Source organism: Zalophus californianus, chromosome 13, assembly GCF_009762305.2.
Source record: "Zalophus californianus isolate mZalCal1 chromosome 13, mZalCal1.pri.v2, whole genome shotgun sequence".
Classification (NCBI taxonomy): domain Eukaryota; kingdom Metazoa; phylum Chordata; class Mammalia; order Carnivora; family Otariidae; genus Zalophus; species Zalophus californianus.
The window spans coordinates 55,542,455-55,556,254 of record NC_045607.1 but is presented as its reverse complement, the minus strand read 5'-3'; the positions used below and the strand labels follow the sequence as shown (position 1 = coordinate 55,556,254).

At 38.1% G+C, this 13,800-nt stretch overlaps 1 protein-coding gene across 12 annotated transcripts in view; it reads right to left on the bottom strand.

Annotated features, from left to right (window-relative positions):
- Positions 1-4,836: 4,836 nt before the first annotated feature.
- Positions 4,837-13,800, bottom strand: part of MPDZ (multiple PDZ domain crumbs cell polarity complex component) — a 169,189-nt gene continuing 160,225 nt past the window's right edge. For all 12 annotated transcript variants that reach the window (XM_035723504.1, XM_035723507.1, XM_035723511.1 and 9 more), the window contains 7 exons: positions 12,924-13,014; positions 11,991-12,034; positions 11,008-11,130; positions 9,689-9,793; positions 9,013-9,125; positions 8,111-8,234; positions 4,837-6,234 (listed from right to left, as the gene is read on the bottom strand). In XM_035723504.1, coding sequence (XP_035579397.1) covers positions 6,088-6,234; positions 8,111-8,234; positions 9,013-9,125; positions 9,689-9,793; positions 11,008-11,130; positions 11,991-12,034; positions 12,924-13,014 — 747 coding nt within the window. In that variant the 3' untranslated portion in view covers positions 4,837-6,087. The remainder of the gene's footprint in view (positions 6,235-8,110; positions 8,235-9,012; positions 9,126-9,688; positions 9,794-11,007; positions 11,131-11,990; positions 12,035-12,923; positions 13,015-13,800) is intronic.

The window sequence follows — 13,800 nt, the reverse complement described above, 5'->3', positions numbered from 1 at the left end:
GGATGTAAATAATCCCCAGCTTGTTATCCAGATGGCAATAAAATTACAAATATAAATTTTAAATGTACAGTTCCTTTATTTATTAACTTTGAGATGAAAAGATGAAGAAATTATATGCTCCTTTGACTAAAAAACCCACTTCTTTTCTCCCCACCCCACTTTTTCTTAAAAGTGGGCCAGCATCCTTTATCATACGATGAATGCCTGGCACCACATCTTCTATTTTGGTGGACACTATGTCTGAAAAAGAAGAGTTTGTCTTTTTATTTTTAAAATGTGGGTAACATATATCTGATTGTAAGAGAAATAATAGGTGTGTATAACAAATCTCATGAAGGCATTTAAAAAATCATTCTGAAGCTAAAACTAGAAGATGCTGGTTGTCCATTTAACTGCATAGGTAGCCAATGGCCACAAACCGAAGTTCATGAGAATTCACATTTCTTAAATGAAGAGTACTCACAGTAAGTTCTACAAAGTTCAGTGACATCTTTGAAATACCTGTAGCAAAACAAATTGTCTCAATACTTCATTATACTGACCTATTTCCCAGAGTAGCTACTTCTTAAAATATTGAACAAGTTTCTGAATATCTGAGTGATATTTGGCCAATCCAGTTTGTACCTACAGTGAGAAATCAAGTAAACTTTTTTAGGATTCATTTAGTAAATTTATCTTTTTAACTAATGTGCAGCCAGTAAAATGTAAACTTAAATTTAAGTATTCCCTTACTGGTTTGAGAGCAGTCTTTTTCTTATGGAGCTGACATATATTTTAATACTCACAGAAAGGAGAAGAGACCATGACTGTAGTAATGACTCGTTTTTAAAATCAGGTAAATATTTATTTCATTTAACTTAGAGAATTGCATTTTTTCCTTAAAAAATAAGTATATCAGGCTGTGTTTTTTATGTATTGTATTGCTTCACTCAAACTTGTCTGGAGTCAGTGAATGAACATATTTTAAACTCAGCTGAGAGATTTTTATCAATACACTTAAAGGCAGCAGGGTGCATAATTAGGTATGCCTGCCATCTGCATAGCCCTCCAGGTGCAAGAGGCATTAGCTTTATTTAATATTACCACAACATTAATTTTACTCCATTAATTTATGTCATCTGTCCTTTATTTCAAACTCAGACTGCCAAAGCAAAAGCATTGGAGGTGATGACCCAATTCTGGTTTTAGAGAAAGCCTTATAAACAAAATTTTAATCTCATTAGCAAGAATACTCTTAAGAACAGGAATTGACTGCCTTGCTTTCACATTTTAAAAAAGGAGCCTATAAACAAAACCTTCCTGACTTTGGTATCATAGAGTTTTCCCAAAGAGGGAGTATCTGCTGAGATCTCTGTTGTAGGTGGTAATGACAAGGCACTAGAAAATACTGAATCACATAATGGAAAGGTATTTTCCTTCAGTTCCTTTAAGAAAAAAGTTACCTGCTGAGTCATTACCACCATTTTAACATTTATTTCTCCCTTTCTAGCAAAGTGAGCAGGCCTTCTGACCCTTCGTAGGCAAGAGTATCCTGATGGAATTTAATAAAGTGAGTTTTGCTTGTAGTTACTTTATACTTATGGCAAATGATATTAGTTTTCCATTTAAAGTACTGAGATACAATTCCTCTTGTAAGCACATTTAAGTTAAAAATACTGTTAATTACTAAATATTAAACGAGTTACACAAGGATATAGAAAACATGGATTGTATGACAACTGAAATTTTGGTATAAATTGATTTGCCCCCACTTTAGAGGAAAAGGACACTATTACACAAAAATGAGAAGTGAAAGCTATTAAAGAAAGCTACTGAATTTATATTACCCTCTGTCTCCCGGGGTATAAAACACATGCACAACTATTACCATTTCTTGACAGATTATCCTATGCACGGTTATCAATGTTTTATACAGTTATCTCATTGGATTTTCCAGAGCAAGGGAAATCTGTACGTCTCATCGAATGGAATAAAGTGCCTTTGGGTTAATGAAGTTCAGGGGAGTGGAACTTTGGATGTGAAATCATTCAAGGTAGACTCAGAAAAAAAAAATCGTAGTTTTTTAATACATCAGTAAGAAAAGAAATGAGAGAGAAAGTATGTCTTCCAAGGACAAGTGTGCTGTTTCTGCAAATATGTATGCAGGCAAAGAGGAGGAGGGCAGGGGAGGGAAGGAGAAAGGATCACCAACAAGTATTCTCGAAGGACACAACCCCCTGAAAAAATGTCCAGTGTTAAATGAACAAGTTGAAGCTCCTCCTAGAAGCTGCCCAAAGCCGTCTTTTGATGGTAGTACTTTCAGAATCCTCAAGAAACATTTTTAATGAATTTTGAGATCAGTGCCACAGATTTGCCTCCTTTTTGACAGAATTCTTTCTAAGGGCCCACTATTGAACTTTCAGTACTTCTCCAATAAGTAAAATTCTCAGATAATACAATTTTTTCGAATCATCAAAATGAACAATATGGACTACCTCCCTATATTCTGAAGCGAAAAAGCAGCCGCAATATCAAGTATTCAAAAGTCACCTTTAAAACATTTGCTCTATCTAGTTTTCATGCTCTTTCATTTAGAAATTTTCTTGTCGCCTACAATTTTTTTTTTCCATTTGAGGTGACAGAGGCTGATCCTGCCTTACAAATAACTCTCTTTTAAGGTCAAAGTTAAACATTAATTCCTAGTAGACAAAATTGAGGAACATCTTTGCATAAATCACATGCATTCCAGAATACTTGTCACTGGCATGAAACAACACACCAGGGCTGCTGGAAGCAGGTGATGATAGTTTTGACATTCCTGCACCTAGGACCCCCCCCCCAAAAAAAGCTGTTTAGTCCTGTCTCCCTGCAGGCATCCTTTCAACTTCTCTACTCACCAAGAAAGCCCGTCAATCAGTGCACGCCATCGTCAGACAAGAAGCCAGCTGACCAGACCTAAGGCAACGTAGGGCCGGTCACCTCAGAGCAAGGAAGAGCTTCCTTTGCTTCACCAAACCTATCGTGCTCTGCTTTACCACTATGCCCAAAAACAAAAAGCTGTCCCAAATCTTGTCTCGTCTTTCATGAATTTTCATGTTTTCATGCTCCCCACTCCATCCCTGTTCCGATGTATGGAGCCTACGGACTTGGACACCATGTCTCGACTCCCACAGCTACAGACCAGGTGGAGCTGAAATGAAACCCCTTATTATTATTGTTATCCTTAGTGTTATAGATCATCATTGTCCTTTGGGAGGGATCACAAAGAACACCAGACATGTGCAGTATTCACCAGTGTGATTCAATCACACGAGCAATTATATGGCACCTGTTATGAGTAATTCACTGTCTTAAGGTTCAAGTCCTCAAACTCTTTGCTCAAACACTTTCTTCCGCAGAGAACTCTTATATTTACACAAAATAATAATACAGGAAGCATAAACCTTTGTCACGTCTCTCCAGTGCTAATGCATCTATCTATTCCTCTCAATCTTTCCCTTCCTTCCTTTCTCCCTCCCTCCTCTTTCCTGTGCTGACTTTGTTAATGAGTAGCAGTTCAGGAGGTTAGGTTTTCCTCAGTGTTTCTATAGCCCTACAATGGCATGCCCACTGTTTTGTTTTGTTTTTCTGCATTTAGCATAAAGGCTGCAGCTAGCTAATTAAAACAATATTAATACCATGAAATGAATCATGACCTATAATTTAATCATTTGCATGCTCAACACACATGTACGGCTCTTCTCCTGTTAGCCAGGTACAACGATGGTAGCTATGAATATAAAAACATTTAAGACAGTTACTAGTGTTCCCAGGCCTCCATAAAAAAGTACCACAAACTGAGTGGATGATAACAACAGATATTCATTCTTTCACAGATTTGGAGGCCGGAAGTTTGAAATCAAGGTGTCAATAGGGACAACCTCCCTCTGAAAACCCTAGAGAAAAATCCTTCCTTGCTTCTTCCAGCTTCTGGTAGCTCCCAAGGTGGTCTTGCGTTTTTTTTTTTTGTTTTTTTTGGCCCCATCTTTACATGGTCTTCCTCCCCTATGTCTCTGTGTCTTGCTAAGGCCTTAAGGATTTAGGGCCCAGCACGATCTCATCTTAACTAACTGTATCTGCAAAGCCCCTATTTCCAAATGAGATCACGTTCTATGGTTCCTCGTGGCTGTGAGTTTTGGGGAGATGCTACTCAGGCAAGTACACTTACCTGGGACTGTTCTCCTTGGGGTACTCCCACATATTTACTCAAACTTTAATTTGGTTGGTTAAGTTGCTCCTCTCAAGTCTACCATAGAATGCCGGGGAGAACACCTCCTGAACTGTTGCAATGTATGGTCCTGTCCATTCTGTGTAAGAATCATAGAATGCTTCTATTTTAGAACTGGATGCAAGCTTTGAGACAAGATGACCTATCATTTTACAGATGAGTGAATCAGACAGAATGCACACATGCATTAGCTAGTGAGGGGCAAGAACGAGCAGAACAAATGTTCCCCAATTCCTCGCTCACTGTTCAAATCAGACTTTTTGCCTCTATTAACATAAATAACTTCATTATGACTTTTTCTTTCTGAACTCGCTTTAGCTCTTGACTACCCCCAAGAACAATTTAGAATATTACTGCATTAACATAGCACGTCAGAAAAACAGATAGAGAGAGGACACTTCAGTATTAGTAAAACTTCTGGACCTAAGAAACATCGAGCTTTTCATAATGATGGTGTCCAAAGTTCTGATGGTAACTATGGACACCATATGTTCAGTTAGACATGATAAAAACCAGTTTTAAATTGTAAATCATGAACAATATAGTGAAGCTTTTTCCCAGTAAAAAGAACAAAAAAATACGCCTGTTTCTTTATTTGTGCACCATGAAACTTGTTATTTATTCACTTCGGTTCTCCATTTACACAAAAGTGCTGTAATAAAATATCTGTACACTACTTCTGTTACAAATATAGATAATATTTAAAGTGACTTTATATATTCTAATGTAGGAGTTTCACGCTCTAAAATGGGAATGAACACATGATAATTCCTCACCAGTTGTCTCAATAAACAGCTCCATCTGTTTCCCTTAGTCTTAAACTATTGTATTATAAGATGTTAATATAAGGCAATGAAATGAAGTTATGTTAATCCCCTTAATTTTTCTATCAATTTACTAATGGCACACAACCAAAATAATTACTAACACATTGCTTTTTTCTCTGTCATTAAGATTAATAGTAACTGAAAACCAATTGCACAGCATGCATTTTTAGTGTTGCATCGGTTAAAACCAGCATTAAAGATTCTGAGAGACTTCCATGTTCCTCCGTGGCTAGCACGGCTGCTTTCTAGAGAAACCACAGTCAATAGTGGGTGGCATCACCATCTTACTTACAGAAACATGAAAATATTTCGTAACAGGTCAAAAATAAAAATGAACATCAAGATTTGCATCAGCTGTGTTCTTTACCAACTTAGGGACACTGCTTCATATAATTGCTATTTACTCAATCTTAGAAACCCATTTTAGGAGGAAAATATGTATGGGTATATTAAAGGAGGGGATATGCAATTTTTTATAATATTCAAATATTTAAATACAGAGTATTTTTAAGGATTTTCAATAGAGAAAAATGTTTTATTTTCTTTTCTAGTTAGAAATGGGGAGGAGTTGGGACTGACAAGAATGAAGCATTTTTTATATAAAACTTGAGATTTTCTTTTTTCTTTTATATTTTCATTCTCACCCTAATTTACTAAAGCCATTTCTTAGTTTTCGCTTTTTTTCTTTCTCTACTAACCAGTTCAGCACATCATAATTTCTGCACATGTGACTGCCGAATGTCAGACATCTTTACGAAGATTGGGTTTATCTATGCACACAGTCCTTCCCTTTGAGTTTATGTTCACAAAATCCAAGGAGAAAGGAAAAATGATGCTAGGTTGCCAGAAAATCATTTCCACATGAGAAAAAAAACTTAAATGGTACTTCCCCCCCAAGTTCTGAAGAGCCTGATGAAGACGGTGCAGGGGAAAGTTATCCGCAAGAGCAGTTCCATTCCCTTCACAGTGTGGGATGGGAGCAGGGGGCTGAGTTGGCCCCACTCTGCAGTAAATTCAGGAGAGAACCATCAAAGTGACAGTTCCCTTCGTCCGCTTGAGGATGGCCACAGCTTCTTCGTGGGTCACCCCTTCCAGACTCTGCCCATTGACAGCAATGATCTGATCACCCCTTTTGAGACGCCCGTCTTCCGAGGCTGCTCCCTGCAATTATAAAGCAGGCTTGTTTGCTTCTCAAAAAATGCTGCCTCGCAGCTACACAACAGAAAAAGATCTAAACAAGAATGTAAATTGCTCTGCATGTACACACACATTGCTCTCGGTGCTCCCTGGGTGCTCCACAGCCATTAAGCAATGATGAACAGACACAAAGGAGGTCTTGCTCCTAAATGGTTTTAGCACGGAGATTCCAATTTCAGAGAGAATTCAGCAGTCAATAGATTAGTTGGATGGTTTTTGGCTGTTCGGCACAGCAGTTGGTGGGAATTCAAATTAATAAAGAATATTTGGGAATTTGCCTAGCAGGAATGATTTCATAGAATCCAGGGTTTTTTATCCTGTAAAGAAGGCTTACAGAAGACGACAAAGGACTAGACAGGAACAAAAGCAGTTTTACAGGACAAGGGCATGAGGCCACAGAACCCAAAGGTCTGCAGAAGCATGAAGCCCACACGCACGTTGACAAGGGCAGGGCAGTAGGCGAGTCCTACAAAGTCTAACTGTAATTCTTTCTGTGGCTTTGAATAGGCTACTCGAGCTGCTTGTTCTTTACTTCCCCAGGGCGTGTGGAGTCTTCATATTTCTTATGGGCCTTAAATGATTCAGATTAAACACAGACATTGCTGTGTGAAAAAGCATCCCATCTTAAGGCATGCTTAGAGTAGGCAATTATGCAATTAAATAGAAGATTAAAAATATGGAAAAGTTAATGAGGAATCCATAATGATGAAATTCTTAAAATATGTTCTAACTAGCATGCCTTAAATAAATTGTTCCAAGGCTGAGGAAAAGGACTGCATGACTCTTCTATTCACTGACAAATGCTGTTTGTATTTTTGGACATACCAATGGCTTTTAAAAAATCTCATAAATTAAGCCTATAACTAGGTTGCTGTAGATACAGCACTTTAAGTTGGTTAAAAATAATAATTCTTTTTCAAAATAATGGAATGAAACCTCCACAGGTAGGCACTTTAAAGGACGACAGCACTAATCTAAAACCCTGGATCAAACTGTTTAATAGGTCAGCCATAAGGTTTGCTTCTTTGCCCTGTAAAATCTTGAGATTCCAGATTTTCTCCTGCAGGAAATTATGTCCAATTTTGGAGCTCCTGAAAAAATGTCTTAAGAACATATTAACAATAATTATAGGGGTTTGAATTATTTTAACGGCTTCACCAATGTTGCAATAAATTTATTCTTATTCTAAACATCCTTAAAATAGAATACTTACTGTATCATTACAACTAAATGCAATTTTTTAAAAAACTGAATTCCTTGATTGCAAATAGCTGATTTACTACAGGTGACAGAACTTCTGGATACTCTGCAATTTTTTCAGTTGTTAATTTTCTATTTTATTCAATAACATTAAACTGCAAAATAAACGCCCTATTAGATATTTAACCTGTGTAACTATTTTCTGTACTTTTCCATGTCTATTTTATATTTCACAACCAAAAAAAAAAAAAAAACCCACAAAGGAAAAGAAATGCCAGCACTCTACAGCATACATATTTAAAATGTCCCATTTTCAAAAGACAATCAATCAGAGGCAACCTGTTTTCAAAGGACAAAAAAATCAGGTCTTCCTGTCGAACTAAAGTTCATTAATATTTTTATTGCATATTGTCAAGAGTTCCCATGGAATTTCGATTTGAGCCTATTTTCCTTTAAACATAACTAAACCTCAAATTGGACAAAAATATTTAATGACCTGTTCCTAAAGGGAGTTCCAAAAGAAAATGATCAACTGTTAACCATTTGGCGTTACCTCAGGCCATAAACTAATAAGCCAGCTGCTGACCACTATTAATGAATGTTTAGGGGGCAAGGGGGTGGTTAAAATGTGCAAGCTTACCTTCGCAAACACTGTTTTAACATAAATGGGTAAGTCTCCATGAGGGCTGCCATATCCTCCGACTATACTAAAGCCTAAGCCATCTGGTCCTCGGTCTAGTGTAATAGATTTACACTGAGGAGGTCTACAGTAAAGGGAAGAAAGAAAAAAAAAAAGAGGTTTTCGATTTTTAAAATCATATCTGTAAGTTATGGACTATCTGACACCCACCTACAACCAGTGTAAAGCTCAGGGCTACTGACAGTGAGTATATTACGGGTATTTTGGGGATGCTTGAACTGTCCGTGCATGCTGCGCTCAGTAGTTTAAATTTACATAATCCAACAAAATCCTACTTAACACCCTACTTCTATTACTCATTTACAGTTCCCCTAAACTAACATGTTCACGACAAGTTCTCATTGCATGCATGTACATTCTTTTCCCAGGTTATTTAAAGGAAGAAGGCTACAGCACAGAGGTCTACCGTGGAGTAAATCACAAACATCAGGACTCCCAAGCTCAGAGAGAAAAATCCATTACTAGCCATGTAAAGACTGCATCAAATTATTTAAAAATTCTCATATGTCCCTCTCTTCCCCTCTTCTTTATGATCTAACTCTTTTGCACTCACGTGTTGGGGAACTGTGAATTTTTTAATCAAAAGGATTTATTAAATGAGTTGGCAATGTTGGAATTTCAAAAGGATAGTGATGTCAAGACTAAAATGTCCCCCAAAAAACTCAAGAGCCAAAACCGTGGGAAGGGTAGTGGCATGCTATCTGTCTCCACCTGATAAACTAAATCCATGCCACAATTATTTAACAATTTAGAAATACTTGGTTTTCGTATCTCCTACGTCTCCTGTTTCTTCATCTTTATGTGAGTGGTAGGGACATAGAAACCACAATATATGCACTCACCCTAAATCATCCTGAAATATACTGCTTGATGTCAGCCCAGTGAAAGAAAGACTAGAAGTGGCCGGCTCCTGCTGATGACCTGTGACCACACTCACATCTCCTCCAGCAACCACCTACGTGCGGGAGAAACACAAAGAGAAAAACACGTGTTCGTGTGGCCAGGGAGACATCAGTAATTTTCCTTCAAATGCAGCATTTGAATTAAAACATGTACTTTATTGTCCACTTAATCATTTCTGTGAACCTGATATACAACCAAAGAGAAATTTCACAAGGTCCAGAGGCCTCTTCAACTGACAGGAAAAATCTTTTAGTAATTCAATTCTGCAAAGTTCTTTGATGTTTTTCAAACATGGTCTCACATGCAATTATTTTTTAAAGAACTTCACAATACACAGCCACTCATACCACTTAACATTCTAGCAATTAATCATTTACTGCTAAGACCTTGTATTTTTTTCCCTTTAGATATAAAGTATGAAACAAAGAATGCATCAGGATAAAATGTTTCATACATACTTTCTTGGAACTCTCAGTGAAATCATTTATGTTCACAGGAAATATTGAATAAAATGCTATCAGGAGATTTAAGGACTTTTACTGCTTTAAAAAGCTTAAAGCTCCTGTGTCCTCAAGCAACCCATACCGTGAAGAGTGCCTGGGATACAACTCTTACCTGCATTTCAATGGAGCCTGAGGCATTTTTCAGTAAGTTAACTGCTTGGGTATGAGTCATCCCCTCAGTGGAAGTGCCACAGATAGTGACAATCCGGTCCCCAACCTGCAAAGGAGGCAAGAAACCAGCCATCTGCTAGAGCAGCCATGGAAAGTGGGACCCTGAGACCTGAACAGTCATTTCCTTCTCTACCTGGCACATCACATACGCACTGCCCTCAGCAACTGAAATACACAAGGAAGCCAATCATTTCAAGAAGTGGCCACAATGAAAAGAAGCTGTCCATGATGATGGAGTTCGGTAGTCTCCGGGGGAAAATCACTCTTCCCTTCTCTTCATTTCTCCTGGGTAAGACACTGCTTCTTATTAAAGAATAAAATATCTGACAGCATTTAAAAACCAGAATTTCTCTGGATGTTATTATTACGCACGTTAGCTGGGACTCTCAGTCAGCTGTGACTTGAGGCCACGTCTGGCCCACTGCTTGTTTTTGCTGACAAAGTTTGGATGGAAGACAGCCCTGCTTATTCATTGCTTTCACAGGGCAGAGCTGAGTCGCTGCCACAGAGACCCGCTTGTCCCACAAAGACCCAAGTATTCATGATCGGTCCCTCACCGAAAAGTTTTCTGCTATGTACAACAAACAATTTTTAAGTGTCAGTCAGTCACAAATTCAGATATCAAAAGGGACTGAACCATTTCTGGTTTAGGGACTAAACTAAGAGGTGGTTATGTTTTGAGACGCTTTGTGACCCATGAGGCCACGCAGATTTTATGTCATCGAGGCTTGAATGGAACATTCACATGATTCCAGACCTGGACAGTCAGCATAAATAGGGCTCTACCTTGGTATAATCCCTCAACTGTGAAGCACGTTTTGTATAGTTTCACAACGTAAGTCACATTTATATTAAACTTCTGCAAAACGGATGATCAATTGCAACATAAATGATAGTTTTCAATTTAATGATGTTAAACTCGCATTTAAACCAGTGACACATATAAGGAGAAAATTTCATCTCATACTGGTGTTCTGAAACACTTTGTTTTACCTTCTTTCAGAGTCGTAAACAAGTAAAAACTACTAAGAAGCAGGAGATCTTCCCGTCTTATTTACTTGTCAATCTGCATGCCACAGCAAATTCTCCTCTCTTCCTTTTCTTCACCTTTACTCAAAGCAAACCCTGCTGTGGTCGGATTAGCATATTTAAATGCAGATACAGACATTGAAAACTGGCTGCAGCAAGTGGCGCATCCAAAGGGCTTATAGAACTTTTGCCAGATTCGTGAGGGCTGCCTCCGTTAATAGTAGAACTTACTCTGAGTTTCTGGGTCTGAGCTGCAACTCCATTTGGGTGCATCATTGCAATAAATATGGGAACATCCCCAAGTGGGCTGCCCACTCCTCCAGCAATGCTGATTCCCAGTGAGTCAGTAGGCCCCTGCCATGCAAGAGATTAAAATATTTCGGTCAATGTGGTATTTTAAATTGATGTTTGGTGTCTTTGGCCCGATGTCCTACAGTTAACTCAGGTCTTCGAGGTGTGAGGAAAATGAAGTTCAAGAAAACTGTATTACTTCATTTGACACGGGTCCTTAGTGTGACCTAGGAAAATAAGCATCTGTCCAGGAAATAAAAGAAATCAAAACACATTAAATGAAAATCATGCTGTGGGGGTGATGAAAAGCGGGTACACTGATGACGAGAAAGACCCCAATTTTGGAATCAGAGAGATCTGTATTCAAAGCCAGGAACCCACACTTAACAAATGTTGGGACCTGACCAAGTTCAGCCCTCTTAATGAGTCACTAGACCTTCAATGACAAAACGGAGATCAGAGGAGCCCTAGCAGGGGGCTTGCAGAAGATAGTGCAGGAGACGGTGATAGCATGATGATGCATCTCCAAGAATGCTCAGCAGATAGCAAAGGCTCAATAAACTGTAGCTGCTTTTATGTTCTCTCTTGTGCATGGCTGTCAGGGGAATCTGTTTCACGAGAATAAGAAGTATCTGTGGAAGGCAGAGGCTTGCTTCGCAGTATGAGAAGTGAGAGGTGGGGCAACACTTTGTGTGGGGTTGGGTGGATGCCATTTTTGGCAACATAGGATACACCGCCAGTGATTTTTCATACAAGGTCCTGTGACCAGGAAATTCAGTGAAGACTACTGTGGTATTTCCACTGTATACAACACATAATTTTTCTGATGGTATGGTAAAACAGTGAGACAGCTAATAGGAAAATACATATGGAGATGCCTCTGAGGTCAAAAGAGTTTATATTGTTTTCTCTTCCCAAGTTACCTTTTTTATTTCAACTGTTCTTAATCCCTGTATTTCAGATGCCACTGTAAAGTGAAAAAAAAATATGGTTATTAAAGTATTTTTATGTTCAATTAAATTTTAGTCAATGCCTGAAGCTAGAATAGGACCTAAGTGAGATATACTAATTGTTTCTTTTTTAAAGAGGGTGCTCAAAGTTGCCAGTACGCATGATTAAATCTGTCTCACATAGGGAATCTTTATTTTTCCAGTTGGAAAAATGTGCACACTACCCCATTTCTTCCTTCTTATTTTAATCATTGATTATATAACTGCATAATCCACTTTCAATGAGTCAAGGGCAGAATAGGCTTTGGATAGAAAGTACACAGCTGAGAAAAATAAAGTCATGGACACATTAAAAGGAATTCATGGACTTAAGTGGCTAAATTTCTAGATTATTAGTCACATTGCAAACAGAGATTGCCATATGGTTAGTTCTTCAATTTGAACAACTTTCAACCAATGCTCCAAGCCAAAAAACCCTCTGCATCATGATTTCATGTAATTAAAACACAGGAGGATCATACTAATTTTCTCAATCAAAATTTTTGCAGTCTTCATGGAAAAAGAAGGCTTATCACTTAATGGCATCTTCTGAATTATTGGCGTTAAACAGAAAAAGGAAATAAAAATCAAGCATACCCGTCTGCTTAGTAAGAAAAAATTACAGAATTCTGATTCTAACATTTAGTATATCTTATGGAAAAAACAACAAATGGAAAAACTAAACAACAAAGGCGCAGCTTCATATTGCTCAGAATTTTTGCCGACACACACCTCTGCACCCATATTAGGATATGAAATGATTTGAGGAAAGAGAGCTCAAAGGTAAATTGATACAGGGGAAAAATCAGTGTCGGGTACCAAAATTCAAACCAGTAAATCATGCTTAAAATATCAAACCAATCTTACATGCATTCTTCTTCAAGCTACTTTCCAGTGACTCAGAGGTACTGGATCCAGAAAGTGGAAAAGTGAATGATGACAGGCTGCCTTCACTCATCTACAAACACACAACAATTATTTTAGAAAGTTTTGAAGTAATAATATCCCCTAAATACCACTTATTTCAGAATTCAATTCTTTTACTACATCTAGAGAGAAATATCTGTGAAGCAACAGTGACATTTGATAATTTGAAATCTAATGATTTTCTTTTTAAGGAATAATTTGCCTAGTGACATAAATAAATTAAAGCTAAAAGAATGGATGAGATTGATTCCAACCAACTTAAATTTCAGTGGATTTCACAGTTTCATTCAAGTTAAATTTAAACTGATGTTGTACAAACACTGGGGCTTATGAAAAAACTGTAAAATTAGGGCCAGTCAACAGGAAATGAATGGTAGTCTTGAAGGGGTGAGTAAAGGTTCTCTAAGGACAGGTTGATGAAGACAAAAGTAAGGAGAGCGGCATGCCGGCAATCTTGAACAGACACAGCGGTGAGCTTCATACAGGGCGGTGAGCTTCTACAGTTCACCTTACGTGGCATTTTTTTAGTTGAATGCTTGTTATAAAATACTTTAAAAATATATCACGGCGGCAGGCTTTACAGATATTAATTGGTTAACTTGTACAATTATGGAAAAAGAAAAGAATGGCTGAAATGAAGTTCCTGAGAATGACTTGCAAACCACTCAAGAGCCCCATCTCGTTCACCTGTCCCAGCTCACCCGATGCTCTTCCCCACCTCAGAGTCTGCAGCCCACTGCGCTGAGCTGCAAGAGGCCCGGCCTGCGTGCGGACCACGGTCAGGGCCATCTCAGAGCTGCTCCAGCACGTGGACTGC